Source organism: Oreochromis aureus, linkage group 3 (genome assembly GCF_013358895.1).
Source record: "Oreochromis aureus strain Israel breed Guangdong linkage group 3, ZZ_aureus, whole genome shotgun sequence".
NCBI lineage: Eukaryota > Metazoa > Chordata > Actinopteri > Cichliformes > Cichlidae > Oreochromis > Oreochromis aureus.
The window spans coordinates 80,706,987-80,721,719 of NC_052944.1; the positions used below are offsets into that span (position 1 = coordinate 80,706,987).

General features: G+C 40.5%; 1 protein-coding gene across 1 annotated transcript; it reads right to left on the reverse strand.

Annotated features, from left to right (window-relative positions):
- Positions 1–1,645: 1,645 nt before the first annotated feature.
- On the reverse strand, positions 1,646–2,436 carry LOC120434394 (putative nuclease HARBI1). Its single transcript, XM_039602454.1, has 3 exons — positions 2,001–2,436; positions 1,812–1,924; positions 1,646–1,699 (listed from the first exon to the last, which is right to left on the reverse strand). Exons 1-3 carry the CDS (start codon positions 2,434–2,436, stop codon positions 1,646–1,648), a joined length of 603 nt encoding a protein of 200 aa, XP_039458388.1.
- Between the last annotated feature and the right edge of the window lie 12,297 nt (positions 2,437–14,733).

Sequence of the window (14,733 nt, forward strand, 5' to 3'; positions counted from 1 at the left end):
CATTGATGAACCCCTTTGCCAGAGAAGTGCAGATCCACTGAGCTGGTGGGAGACAAAGGCTTATATTTATCTACATCTTACCAAAGTGATGATATGGAGACTTTGCATTGTAGCAACATCAGTCCCCTCAGAGAGAAGCTTCTCCAAAACAGGACAGATAATGAATGACAAAAGAATCTGGATCAGCTCCTCAAAGCTAAGTCACTTGATATTGCTGAATGCTAACCTTTCTGTCAATTAAAGATCTGGTTGTTCATTTTTTCTTTTCGTTTTGCATATTTTAATCAATATTTTATTGTGTTGTGGTTTGTAGTGTTTTGTGTTCTTTCGTTTTGAATTGGTTTAAAAGGAAAAAAGCTAAAAAATTTGTAAGGAAAAAAGTTGAATTGTAAATAGTTGGTTTTTGTACTTATAATTTATTTTTTTTACATTTTGTGTGCTGTGAATAAATACAATAATATTTATCTGATAAACATTTATAAATAAAAAAGACATTTTTTACATTAGTAGTTCATTGTGTGCATTATTTTATATTGTTGTTAATAATAAATTAATTAAAGCAACAAAACAACCGGAAGAGCCGGTTGGGAGCCGAAAGAGACGGCTCTTTTTAGTGAACCGAGCTGAAAGAGCCGGCTCTCTAAAAAGAGCTGGAAATCCCATCACTATACCACATAAAATCGTTTTGAGGTCAGTAAACACAACCACATTCATACACAGAATTATAGGAGTCACTGTCGATTTTCCAAAAAATCAAAGGATTGATTTTAAGTGCAAAGATTTTAAGGCAAGCACTACCAAAAATAGTGCTTTGTTGTGCATCTGACGGACGAAAGTTAAACCAGTTCCACTGGTAAAAATGATACTCAGGGTTGAGTAACCCCGAACTGTCCAACTCAGAATATTCGGTTTCAGAAAGGCTGATAACAAGTAGTTCAATCAACGCGGAGTTGCTTTAACCCCAAGTTAAGCGCGCGCACGAGGATACATAAAGCCCTGATTAGTAGAGCACAGATTAAGCGAGTCACCATGGAGACGGAGGGAAAGAAGGTGCGGTCAATGTATTTTACAGCGCTTGAGGCTGAAATTCTGATGGCAGCATATGCCGATAACATGCAAATTTTGCGGAAAAAAAGTAACACAGCCTCAGGGGCAAAAGAAAGGGAGCATGCATGGCAAAACATAGCCGACAGAGTCAATGCGTGAGTGTTAATTTAAACACTGATCTAGGGATTTCCACCCATTTAACACGTTATTTTATTATATTTCATTTTATTTTTTATTTTATACATTTTATTTTGTGATGTGATGTGAGCGCAGGTGCAACCCAACAGGCCCCAAACGTTCCTGGCAGCAAGTAAAAATGAAATATAAAAATATAGTCCAAACAGGTAAGGTGTAATTGTATTATGAGCCATAGTGCTTGGTCTGTTTGTCCTATGTAAATCAATTGCAGTTAGAGGCTACATTAATTTTCTTTCTGTCAGCACTTATTGAAATTATCTGAGCACATTACAAGTACATATTTGCTTACTCTGTATGCTCAAATGTGACCCGTTATAGCCAACAGAAAAAAAGCGGAGGCCCGAAAAACAGGTGGGGGGTCCTCCACCACCACCACTCACAGAGGAGGAGCAGTTGGCCCTCAGCCAAAACGGTGGGCGCCCTGTGGCTGAAGGCATCTCTGCGGGGACATCCTCTGAGTCAATAACCCCGCAAGACACAAGTGCCTACATAAGAGGTAAATTACTATACTCCATTACTATAAAGAAATCATTTGTTAGTTTGAAATGCTACGGGGAACTATGTACCTGTACATTAATGCTGTGGAAAGACTTCCTGTTCACATAGTCTCCTTCATTTACTGAAGGAGCAATGATTGGAATGTGATTGCCATCTATACAGCCAATCACGCCTGGGAACCCTGATAATAAATGTAAAATCTAAGTAGTAGTTCAAGTATCACCACATCATGAATTAGGTTTTGTTCATCCTGATACCTGCAATTTCGTGGAATCCCTCTTTGATAAATCTTGTGGGTCTATGACCGGGGAACACCACAAACGAGTACAGGAGATGTTTCAGTGCAACTGTAACATTCCTGACTGCCCGACAGACGGTAGCCTTGGAAACGTGCTCAGCGTCACCAATATTATACAGAAAGCTCCGTTTGCAAAAAAAAAAACGAAGTGCAATACAAATAATATGTACAGAACTGAGAGAATGTCCGCGATGTGTCACATGAGCAATATAAGGCCTGAGGATGTTATTCAAATAAATTATAGATTGTGCTGAAAAACGGTAACGTTCACACAGAAAATCATCAGGAAATGATAAAATGTCCAAACACGCTCTAATCACTCTCTCCCGGCGGAGAGCTCTGCGGAGAATTTGGGCTTCAACCTCTACTGGCTCTTCAAGGAAGGGGCACGCCATGTCTGACACTTCCTACAGTCAGGTTTCCGACAAAGAGGCGGAGACAGTCAGGGTTAGTTGAAGTAAACCTGCTAGGGGGCAGGTTAGCTTCACGGAGTGTGTCGTCATAGTAACTCACTCAGATTTAATCTAAACTCGCTTTGTGAAACCGAAAACCCAGAGTTTTCGTTAACTCAGGGTATACTTACTCAGAGTTTGCACTAAACCGGCTTTCTGAAACAGGGCCCTGCTGAATAACTTTTAAAAGAACATTAATACCAATATATAATACCCAGGCAAACCAACTTAACGATTAAAAACCCTGAAAACCATACATTTCACACACGAGCCTCTACTCTCGCGAGCCTGGGTAATGGGGACCACTGCTATACAGGAGACACGGCATTAGATTGATTGACAATGGTATGTCATGACAACATAACACAATGTGCTTTAAAAAATAAAAAATAAAAATCAGCGAAACAGCGAGTCCGCGAAAAGTAAACCGCGTTATAGCGAGGGACCATACAATATCAGCACTGCTGATATATGAAATGGTGAATTTTGAGGTTGTCTTCAAACAAGCGCATTGTACTAGAAAAGGGTGTTTGAAGGATTAAAAATGTAAAAAGTAATTGATATTTTATATTTTTGAAAAAACTTTATGCAGTAAAATTAGCAAAGAAACAAAAACATAACACATGGACACTTTTGCCCACGGACAAGCTGAAGGGATGGTGATTTTTTTTAAAAACCCAGAGTGTCAAAAAAAATTTCTTTATCAGCATCAATAGTAACAAAAACACAATTTAGTTTTCACTGTCAAAGTCGATTTAACTGAAGTTACGTGTTTCTGTGGTGCAATATATGTTCCCTCTAGTATCTGAGCGAACACCTCTGCAGTATGTTAACATTATTGGAAATAAAAATAACTTGATCTCCAATTTGGAGAACACAACTTTCTTTTTTCTTTTTTTTCTTTTTTAAATAAAGCTCTGACTTGTATTATGAGTCTGTGGTCTGGGAGAGATTCATGTAACTCTTTGTCTGCAAAATACAGTATATAATGACCAATGCTGGGCAATTAATTATGTTGTTACTTCTTCAAAAACATTTTGCAAACAACAAAGTTCTTTACCAAAAAATGCAGCCAAGAGGTTTTTTTAGACAAACATTTCAAAATATTTACAGAACAATCAGCTGTTCTGCATCAAATCTGATGCCACACAAATTATTTCTGTCCACTATGAGATAAAGGAGAACAACAGCCTGATACCTGCAGACCTGACAACAGGAGATGTATCACTGCTGTAACACCTGTAACATTCAGCAGTCGCCTCATTGTTCTGACACACACAACAAAACTATTGACTACACTACACACTAACTACACAAGATTTGCGCTAAATGTCGCAAATCTCTCACATCTCAAAACACCGCGGTCACTCCTAAAACTTCCTTCCGTTTCTTAACAACTAAGTGCCATTTCTGATGTGTCGACATGGTGCATTTGGAGAGTGCTTTCAAGCGCTTTCCTTATAAAATGCTGTTTTTTAGCGTTTCTCCCCGCTGTAAATATGAACAACGATAGTATTCAGGAAGAAAACCAAACACTGCATGTTTTTTTTATCATAAGATAAATCATTAGAGAAAGAAAAACGGGCTCTAGGATCCGTGTCGTTCGTGACCGACACATCACTATTTAGAACAAACTAAGAGTCGGATCAGCACAAATACTGTCACAGAGATGGCTGCTGGCACTGCGCTGCTCTGCTCCACTTTGCTGTTTGTCCTTGTCTTCGTCCTTGCTGGTGAGTCTGAACTAAACTGAGTTTATTTCTGAGATAACAAGAAGAACAGTGAGGGTGCCATTGAGGGCCCATATATATATATATATATATATATATATATATATATATATATATATATATATATATATATATATATATATATATATATATCCATGATGATTTTTTAATTCTACCAAAGTACACTATTTAGATTCAGAAATGTTATATAGTTATTTAGCCTTGTTGTGTGTGCAAATAAGCCTGTGTAACGTAATAAATATAGAATTTGAAAAATAACAAACCTAAAAAGAAACACTAGGTACGAGATACGTGATACGGTGATACTTTTGGTAAATAACCATTTGACTAACATGTGTCTCATCTGCTCTTGTTAAATCTCTGTTCTGTCCTAATTTTCCCTCTCTGTTCTCTCTCTCCCTCTTTGTGCTGACAATCATCAAATATACAGTGGAAACCAGATATTTACACACTCTTCAGATAAAAACACAAACACTTTTTTACTTGTAACATGAAATCAGACCAAATGTTTATTTTTTTAGATTGATAAATATAAAAAACATATTTGTTAACTTAAGAGTAAAGAGAGAAACTTTCTGTATTTCTTAATTGCAAATGGCACCAAATTGTATTCAAAACTGAGCCACACTTATGGAGCTCCACAATTCTTTTCCTGGTGTTTTGGTTGACATCTCTAGATTTTCCCATGTCAAAGAAACAGGCTCTGTGTTTTGCCTTATATGCATCTACAGCTGTGCCACCAATTTACTCACATGGACTCTACTAACCAATCAGAAGCTTCTTCAACTCAGAAAGGAATCGTCTGGAGTTTTCTTAATAATTAACAATAAACTTAGTGTATATGTACTCCTAAATTTGATGAAAGTGATAAAAATAGACAGCTCTGCCTCTTTACTCTGACATTTAACTAATTCAAAAGATATTTCAACATTTATTTATCCAAAAGTTTACTCTAAATTGATGTTGTACAGTAAAACAAATGTTCTTGTGTTTTCCATAAAGTGTATGTAAATATCTGGTTTAAACTGTAAATATACTGCTGTGTATTGAAATTCCTCTTGTTTTGCATAGAAATATACTGAACAACATACAAAGCATAATATATAAAATAACATCTACAAGAGTTTCTTCTTTGAAAGAAGCTTCTTATGTCCATTCTTGTATATCAGTGCATTATGAAGCCGATTTATTTAGCTGTGGAGGGTAACAACTGAAAAAATGAAGAAAAAAACACATGTGAGCTAAGACTCTCTAAAGAAACAGCATTGTTGTTATTCGGCTTTTCATTTCGCCATTTGTTGTGTTATGGAAATGTTAACAATAACCTGCAACACACCCAGTGAGCTTGATTTGATTTGAAGTGGGCCACCGCCCTTAAATCTTATATACAAAGACACAGACAAAGAACATTCCTCAAACTCTCACATGTCTTACCCCCCTCTCACAAGGGGGGGTATACCTCCTCCCGCAAAGAGAGAATTATGACCTTGTTTTCTGCTTAGCCTTCACCTAAGGATTTACATCCCTGATAAGCAGAAGGAGTCTCACTATCTGTATAATGTCTCCCATTACAACGGCCTCACTGTGTTAACATTACACATGCATGTAATGTAGTGACAAGAGTGCTCTTATTATAGTAAAGTGAGAAAGTAATATTACTATAACTAATGTGATATGATTAAATATGTGATTAATACATGAGAAAAGAAATCTGCCACCACAGTTGATTCACTCAAAGAGCAAGTAATGTAATATGGGTGAAGTGATCAGTTTGATATCAATCTTTTGTGATAAACCGTCATATTTACATTATTTGTACAGTACGAATGATTTGCTTTGGTACCTGGTCAAACTTCAGTTCTCCTCTGTCTGCCTAGCTCGTTTTTCCAACAGTGCACTCGCAGGCAGCAGCTCCCCTCGCCCGCTCGCTCACTGTCTGAGCTCCAATCATACCAATGTTAGGGGAGATTCTTGCACAGTTGTAAATTCCCACAGTGTGCACTATGTGCTTTGAATATTGTGTGTAGTTTTTGTTTTATACAGTTGTCAGACAGGCATCTAACTATAAAACAATTGCAGTCCAAAAGACCCCGGGCTTCTGGAAAAACGACCTGAGCTTAATCCCGCTGACAGGGTGAGTAGGCTTCTCCTAATGTCCCACACTAGGCTGCAACTCCTTGCTGTCCCTCTCAATGGGCCACTAAGCACGACGATGGATCAGTCTCAGTTCGCTCAGGTGGCATCAGCTCGCGTCCTGGTCCCAGATGTCATTTATGGATCAGCCCCAAACGCAAGGTGGCGCCAATCCCGAACGAGCCCCCAAGATTTTTTATGGGTCCCAAGGATGAAGACCACGAAGACAAATATGTTACCTGTAAAAGCAGGTGAAGAGCGGAGTAAGGAAGACACGATGCATCTCTGCTTTCCTGCAGAACGTGTCTGAGTCTGATTTATTTCACACAAATAAATGCTATATAAACACTAAACATGAGCTTTCAATATACTATTCAGCTGGTTCCTCATTCACATCAAATACATTTACATATTTCACAACCCCAGTGAAATATACTCTCTTTATTTGGTTCAGTTTCTCAAATTCACACTTCTTTCCATAACAGTTACAGCCTTTGTCATATCAATAAACACATCACATTGTCTTCTGTAGTGTCTTACTGGCTAACAGTTATATTCAATAACAACATCGGTAAATACATCACATTTGTTTCCTACAGTAATTTACTGGCAAAATCACTATTTAGTGCATCATGAAACCTGGCTTTTAACCTGTGAATGGCTCTGTTAGCTAAACAGAGTTGCACAGAGTGCTTGTGTTACACTAAGTAATCTACTCAGTCACTTTAACATAACTATTGACATTCACATCTCACAGAACTGGTTTGATTGGAACATTACAACATGTTTGCACAGAGCATAGGAGCGCACTGACTGCTTCACGAGCGCTCCACCTAAAGAGCGGGCTCGCGATGCAGCCGTGCGAGACACTCCTGTGGTTTCTCCTGTGTTTACATAGAAATAACTCGGGCGGACCGCCTAAAACTCTCTCATTCACATTAACGTGGGTAACCATGGTAACAATAAACAACATTTTAGATGTGAGCACCATTTACCGACCTGTAAAAGCAGGTGAAGAGCGGAGTAAGGAAGACACGATGCATCTCTGCTTTCCTTCAGAACATGTCTGAGGAAGTAGCGGAAGGTGGGCTCCACTTACTGCACTCCTTGAGCAACCACCAAAGTTCTGCTCTCACTGCTTTCTAACATAAAATGAATCCCTGTTACATGGATTTCTATCCTTTTAAAGAAACTGAAAATAAATAAATATAGTAATGAAAAATTTCCCGTTACATGAGTGTTTTACAATATTAATATTAAAATAATATTAATGTGGTCATTCCCTCACAGGGGTGCCACACGCTCCCCTACAACAAAAGTGGCTCCTGACACTCGAAACAAATTTGCACTTACAGTCTCTGCATTCTTATCAAATCTCACACAGTGAATAATCAAAACCCTTAAATTAAAACTTCAAGCACTTAGGAATTTTTGGTTCTCTGGGCTTTAGGTAACCACCAGAGTTTATGGCTCCTTCCCAATAACTACATATAGGGTAGAGGAGAGAGAGAGAGATATGGGAACTGGGTGAGCGGTGGGCCTTTGAATGAAGGTAAGCTTGGTTGTGGGGCCCACAGGGCGGCCGAAGGTATGAGGTAAGTATCTATGTACCATGTTTACAGTGGGCCATGACTGGTATGTTTGATGACCTAGAGATGATAGGTGAGCATTTGGCCTGGACGCCTCTGTCGGGTGGATCGCCTCAGTGGGGCAGGTGAGTTCGACGGAGAGTCTGCTGCCTGCTCATCACAACGCTCATATCAAGGTGACTCGGGTTCTACTTTTGCCGAACTGTCACTCCCCTCATGGTCATACTGGTGAGTCTCAACTTCCTCTCCATTCTCAGGTCCCATGGGACCCTCTCTTCCTAATAGACCTTCCCCAGTCATCTCTGACAGGTTCTCAGCAATGTCCTCGACATCTGTGACAGGTGTCCTTCGTTTTGGCTCTTCAAGATCCCTCGAGCTCAGAACAGATCCTCCTTTAAACCGAGTCTACGTCTGCCTCCCAAGTTCCATTCTGTCGTGGCTGACAGCCTGTTTTTTGGAAGGGATGGTTGTTCTAAACTCTGGGTCAGTGGTACCCTCAGCCAGTATCCTCTTTCTGGGTCATCATCTGAATCAGAGGTCTCAGCATTTTCTATCCGTCCTTCCCTGTCTTTACTCCTCACTCAGGCATTGGTCTGTTTGTGGGTCGATCTTAAGGTTAGTTTAGTTGGTTGTGGTGTGAACTCTACCGGCAAATCATTGACCAATAGAAGCAAGTTTCGGTGTAGGGTCCGAGTTCTTCCCTGGTCATTACCCTCTGGATGGATGACATACACAGGGTTATCCGAAACCTGTTCCTTGACCACATATATCCTGTTCTCCCAGTAGGAGCGTAATTTGTCAGGTCCACCACGCTCGCCTAAGTTCCTCACCAACACTCTGTCCCCTGGTTTCACTACCGCTCCCCACACCTTCTGATCATAGTAAGACTTCCCCTTTGCACTAGCTGAGAGACTATTTCTGGTGGCAATCTGATAAGCCTCTGTCATTCTCTTACGCCACTTTTCAGCATACCCCCTGCATGACACTGGTTCAGTCTCCTCAACCACACCGAACAAAAGATCCACCGGAAGGCGGGGGTGACAGCCAAAAAGCAAGAAATGTGGGGAATAGCCAGTGGACTCATGACGAGTACAGTTATATGCGTGTACAACTTGCGGGATACGGTCTTTCCATTTTTCCTTTTCTTTGTCTGTCAGGGTACGCAACATCTGCAGCAAAGTGCGGTTGAATCGTTCTGCGGGATTATCCTGGGGGTAACTTTTCGCAAAATGCCCATTTAAGAGCCAGGAACTTCAACATGCCATTGTGCAGGTGGTAGATCCGTTCAGCAGGCGACAGGGTTCGTGACCCGTAGCCAATGACGCGCAACTTCCCGCACTGCTGTTGGTAGAGCACAGTGCCCAGTCCCTGCTCGGATGCATCAGTGTGTAAAACAAAGGGCTGGTCAAAGTCTGGATATGCTAGCACTGGAGGATGGACTAGCATGTCGACCAGTTGTTCCAGTACCCTCTGATGCTCAAGAGTCCAGTCTATGGGCGCCCTCGATGGCATTTGGGGCCCTTTGGTTTTACTCTGATGGCCAAGAGTGGGCCGCTCTGAAGATTTGCTCTGGAGTAGCTCGTACAGAGGCTGAGCTATCCTCCAAAAGTTCTGTATGAAAGAGCGATAGTAGCTAAGGAAGCCCAGGACCCGCCTAAGATCACCTACTGTCTGTGGTGGCTTGGTTTTCAGAGCAAAGACAGCCTCCAGATCCTTTGGTCAATCTTGACGCCCTCAGCGCTAACTAAGCGCCCCACATAACGAACTTCTGCTTTAACCCTTTAAAGCATAACTATTTTTAAATCCCGGTAGCACTGCAACCACGTAAGCTAGCGCAATAATTTTTTTGCATATGAAACCGGAGGAGTTGTACTTACATCTTATGCCATCAGCTTGTCCTAGGTCACAGTTTTCCTTCCATATATAGCTTTGCAAAAACTGCATAAAAAGCACTGCTGGAAATAGTTTATTTTGATGCATATGCTGTTATCTTGCAAATTTGCATTATAATATTTATTTTCCTTTTTCCTGCAGTATATGAAAATTGGTGTATTTCATATATAAGACACTTAAAATAAATTTCCTGCAGTGGGAAACTATTTTTTGCAACTTTTTTTATATTTACAGTGTTGAGGGATAAGATTCTTAAATTTCTCTAACTAGAAATATATATTAAAAAAACAAACAATTTTCAAGTTTTTTGTAGTTTATTGCACTTTTATGCAATTTATGTAATTACTATGCACTTAATGCATTCATATTATTAAAATTTGGACGATAATGGTTGTATTGATGTATAGCAACTTGAATGGCACTACAACATGTAAAAATCTAATATAAGCTTTGGCGGACTTGGTTCTATACTAGGTCTTGAAGGGTTAAAAAGCTCACACTTCTGAGGCCGCAGCTTCACACCATGGACCTGTAGGACCTGAAGCACTTTGCAGATAAAGATAAAATTTATCTTTTGCTGTGAAGGACAGCCAGACTTCTGACCGCTTCGCCTTGGGCATTTTTAATAAAAGAATGTACGTACCTGGACCCGCCTACTATGCTCGGAAATGTAAAATGATTGGCGAGAATCTAAAGTGTATCACAGCTCAGGAAAAAAAAAGCACCGAAATAAAGCAACGAAATGTACGCTGCTTTTCCGTCTGGTTACTACCGTTTATGTCAGAACTGGTGGCATCATGGCACCGGATACCGGTACCCATCCCTATTTAGCATGAGGCTAAAATTCCCCCTCAGTGGGTCATTGGTGACCTGGTGGATGTTCAGAGGTTCATTAAATCCAACATGACTAAAAACTCAAATGTCAAAGGAAATAAATTTCAATTTCAATTTTATTTCTATAGCACATTTAAAAGTCACGAGTACAGCAAAGTGCCTCTGGACCCAGTGGAGGTGGTGAGTGACAGGAGAATGGTGGCTAAGCTGTCATCCCTGTTGGACAACATCTCCCACCCCATGCATGAGACTGTGACAGCACTGAGCAGCTCCTTCAGTGGGAGACTGCGGCACCCACGGTGTGGGACGGAGAGATTTCGCAGGTCTTTCCTCCCCACTGCTGTCAGACTCTACAATAAAGACTTTTGCAGCTGATCAAACACACAAACCCACACATGTGCAATAAGACTGCTATACGTGCAATTCTTCTTCTGACGAAGTTGTGTTTTTGTATTTTCCTACTCAGTTGTATATAGTATTTGTATTTCTATTTTATTCTATTGTATATATTATTCTATTCTATTTTATTCTATTGTATATAGTATTTTATTTTATTTTATTGTATTTTATTGCATTCCAGTGTTTTCTAATTTCTGCTACATAACTTTGCACTTTTGCTGTAACAAAACAAATTTCCCACCTGTGGGACTAATAAAGGCCATCTTATCTTATCTTATCTTCACAGATGAGCCGCATTTGCGGGTTGCAGCAAATGCGGTAACCCGCAAATAAACAAAATATTTATAAATCAATCATTCTAATCATAATTGCACTTTGACCTTTAACCTCTCTGCTCTGTGTTGTTTCCTCTTTCAGACTTGAAAATCATCGTTCAGTCTGGACAGGACATCACTCTGACATGTCGAGCTCCAAATGAAAATGACATCACTGTAGAGTGGAGCAGAGCTGACCTGGGAGATAAATATGTGCTTTTGTACCAAGATGGGCAGTTTGTTCCAGACAACCAGCATCCTTCTTTTAAGAATAGGGTGGATCTGCAGGACAGACAGATGAAGGATGGAGACGTGTCTTTGTTTCTGAAGGATGTGACAATTAATGATGCTGGAACATACAAATGTCGTGTCCTCATGAAAGGAACACCATCATCGGATCTCATCAGCATCATCTATCTTTGTGTTGATCCTCCAGGTGAGTGAGTAGAGTTGAGTGTGTGTGTGATCAGAGGTGAAGGTTGTTGTCAGACGTAGACAGATGTTTCTCTGGCTGTTGTCTCTGTGGCTGGTAGTCTAGAGCTGTGGTGGTTGTGAGTCTGTGAAAGTGAATCCTGCCGGTGCCATAGCTGCTGAAAACGTACTTAGTGCAGACACAAAACGTCCATCAGCTTCAAAGTGTGTCAGAAAAATGTCCACATGATGACTGATGGATGAGAGAGGTCCCATTTTTGTTGTTGTACACAAATCATTGAACAACACAAACACTTAGAGATCTTTTCAGTGCTGCCTGTTTTGTTACTGCACACATTTCTGATGGTCCTACAGTCCAACGTAGCAAACATCTCCCTGAAGCCTCTTCCTTAGAGACCAAAGTTTGGATCAGAGCAAGAAGCTGAAAGTCAGAGACTTTCTCACAAACTCACACTTCATCTGATCACATTTAGACTCAGGTTCTCTGTTCGTCACTGAGATTACAGACTCACACATTTATAATTAAGTAAGATCAGTTGTTGTGCACAAATCATTGAACAACACAAACACTTAGAGTGTTACAGAAGTGCTACGGGATCGCTAGTGATACAGCTATGATTAGCATAACATTGGGGCGACCGTGGATCGATCCCAGGCCTCTCTGTCCTGGTTGTTGTGTCCTTGGGCAAGACACTTTACCCTACCGCCTACTGGTGTTGGCCAGAGGGGCCGATGGCACGATATGGTAGCCTCACTTTTGTCAGTCTGCCCCAGGGCAGCTGTGGCTACAACCGTAGCTTGCCTCCACCAGTGTGTGAATGTGAGTGTGAATGAATAATGTCATTGTAAAGCGCTTTGGGTGCCTTGAAAAGCGCTATATAAATCCAATCCATTATTATTAGAACATAAACCCAGTGAAGCTGGAGGATGAAAGCTAACCTTTTTCCACTTGATAAAATTTAACGTGAGGGTTCTTGCTTATTAGAGACAAATGCAATCACATGGCAGGATGCTGTAAATGGACCAAACTTCAGTCAGAACAACTGAGTTAATCCACAATTTGAGGTTAGTCATTAATATACTGCTATATTATAGTATATAGTATTATAGTATTAATATACTGCTGCATGGGCTGGGCTGTAGTTACATTGTAAGATTTTTAAAACTGAGCTCTAAAATAAGTAGTGGTAATAAAAACCAAGATAGGCCTACAGTGATCACTGACTGCTGTGAGGGGCTTGTTTGTATTAAATAGAACAAGATACAAAGCATTAAAACATGTTCAAAACACAACAGCCTTAATAAACGCACAGTAATTTTGCCCCAGGAGCAGGGTTCATATGTAATCATTTAAAGATCAGATACACAGTGCAGGTAGCACACCCCTTTCCCCTCCTGAGTTGCCTGATGGTTTACCAGAATCTCTTCGAGGTAGTCTGAAAGTCTTTTTTCCATGGCCTCTCTGAACTCTTCCCACACCCAAGTTCACAGCCCGAGCCACGTTCTGCTTGGCCTATCAGCTGCCTCTGACATGAGGGCGGATCTAGAAGGTTGGAATGGGGTGGCAAGTGCCACCCTAAAACCATCCCTTGCCACCCCAAGTGCCACCTCAGTTTTCCATATGACAGTGTTGTTTATTAAAATAAGATAGCATTAACAGTTTGAGCATAATTACAGTCAACAGTGAATATAAATGCTAAAACTGAATATATTGCATAGTGTTTCCCCCCTCCACCATTAACAAATGGTTCAGCTTGTCTTATTTCTTTATATTGTTGTGGGTTGTCAAGAATGACACCATTACTTGAAGAGAAGGTATTTTATCGAACTGGTTCACATGTAAAACAAAGCTTCGCCATCACAGTCTGCCCAGAGTTAGCTTCCTCTGGCTCTCTAGCTCCCCCTACAGTCTAGGAGTATTAACAACATGATACTATGCAAATAAGGATTTGCTGTTATAATTACATCTTCCTTTTTTCAACAATAAAATAACATACCTACTTTCACAAACATAAACAGTCTCTATTTGTTTTTTAATTGTTAAACCAGGCTTTGTCAAAGTTCCCATGACGAAGGATGATTAGTGACAGCTGGGTGGCAAATTAGGTGCAGGTGTGTCAGCTGCTGGGTGGAGAAGAAGGAGAGAGAGAGAAACACACACACAGGCAGGTCGCCCCGGGAAGGCCCGTCCGAACATGACAGTTGTTCATAGATCATGTGTATTGCCTTGTGATACACCTCAGGTGCTGAAGCAATGCCAAACGGCAGTCACCGGAATCTGTACCTGCCAAATAAGCTGTTGAACGTGCACAGTTTTGAACTTCGTCCAGCTTCAGTTGCCAAAATCCTGATGAAGCGTCTAGCTTGCTAAAGTACTTCGCTTTTGCAAACTGTGACATTATCTCTTCTCTTGTAGGTAGTTTGAAATGTTCTCTCTTTATTGCTCTATTCAGATCTCTAGGATCCATGCAAACTCTGAGCTTTCCAGTCTTTTTCTCCACAATAACAAGAGAACTCACCCACTCCGTTGGTTCATCGATCTTTTCAATCACTTCCAGGTTTTCCATCCAGTCCAACTCGGCTTTTAGTGGCTTTTGTAGAGCAAATGGTACTTTGCGGCATGAATGAATGACTGGTGTTACACTTTCATCGACTCTGATTGTGTGTTCTCCAGGAAGGCAACCAAGTCCCTGAAATAGGTCACCATATTCCTTCATCAACTCATTATAGTCCATGTCATCATCAGTTTCCACAACGAGCACTATTTCCACTAGGTTCAGACTCTCACAGGCATGTAACCCTAGAATAGGCTGCACATTCTTCGGCACTACAATGAATGTTAGCGTGTGCTCCTTGTCTTTGTGTGTCACCTTAACCATGCATTTTCCTTTCACA

Bases quoted from the DNA above. Each gene is read 5' to 3' on its own strand.
- LOC120434394 (XM_039602454.1), bottom strand. From the start codon at position 2,436: ATGGCGTGCCCCTTCCTTGAAGAGCCAGTAGAGGTTGAAGCCCAAATT. The intron at 1,925-2,000 runs GTATCAGGATGA...ATTTATTATCAG, and splicing joins GGGATTCCACGAAATTGCAG to GGTTCCCAGGCGTGATTGGC. The intron at 1,700-1,811 runs GTACATAGTTCC...TTATTGACTCAG, and splicing joins TCCACAGCATTAATGTACAG to AGGATGTCCCCGCAGAGATG.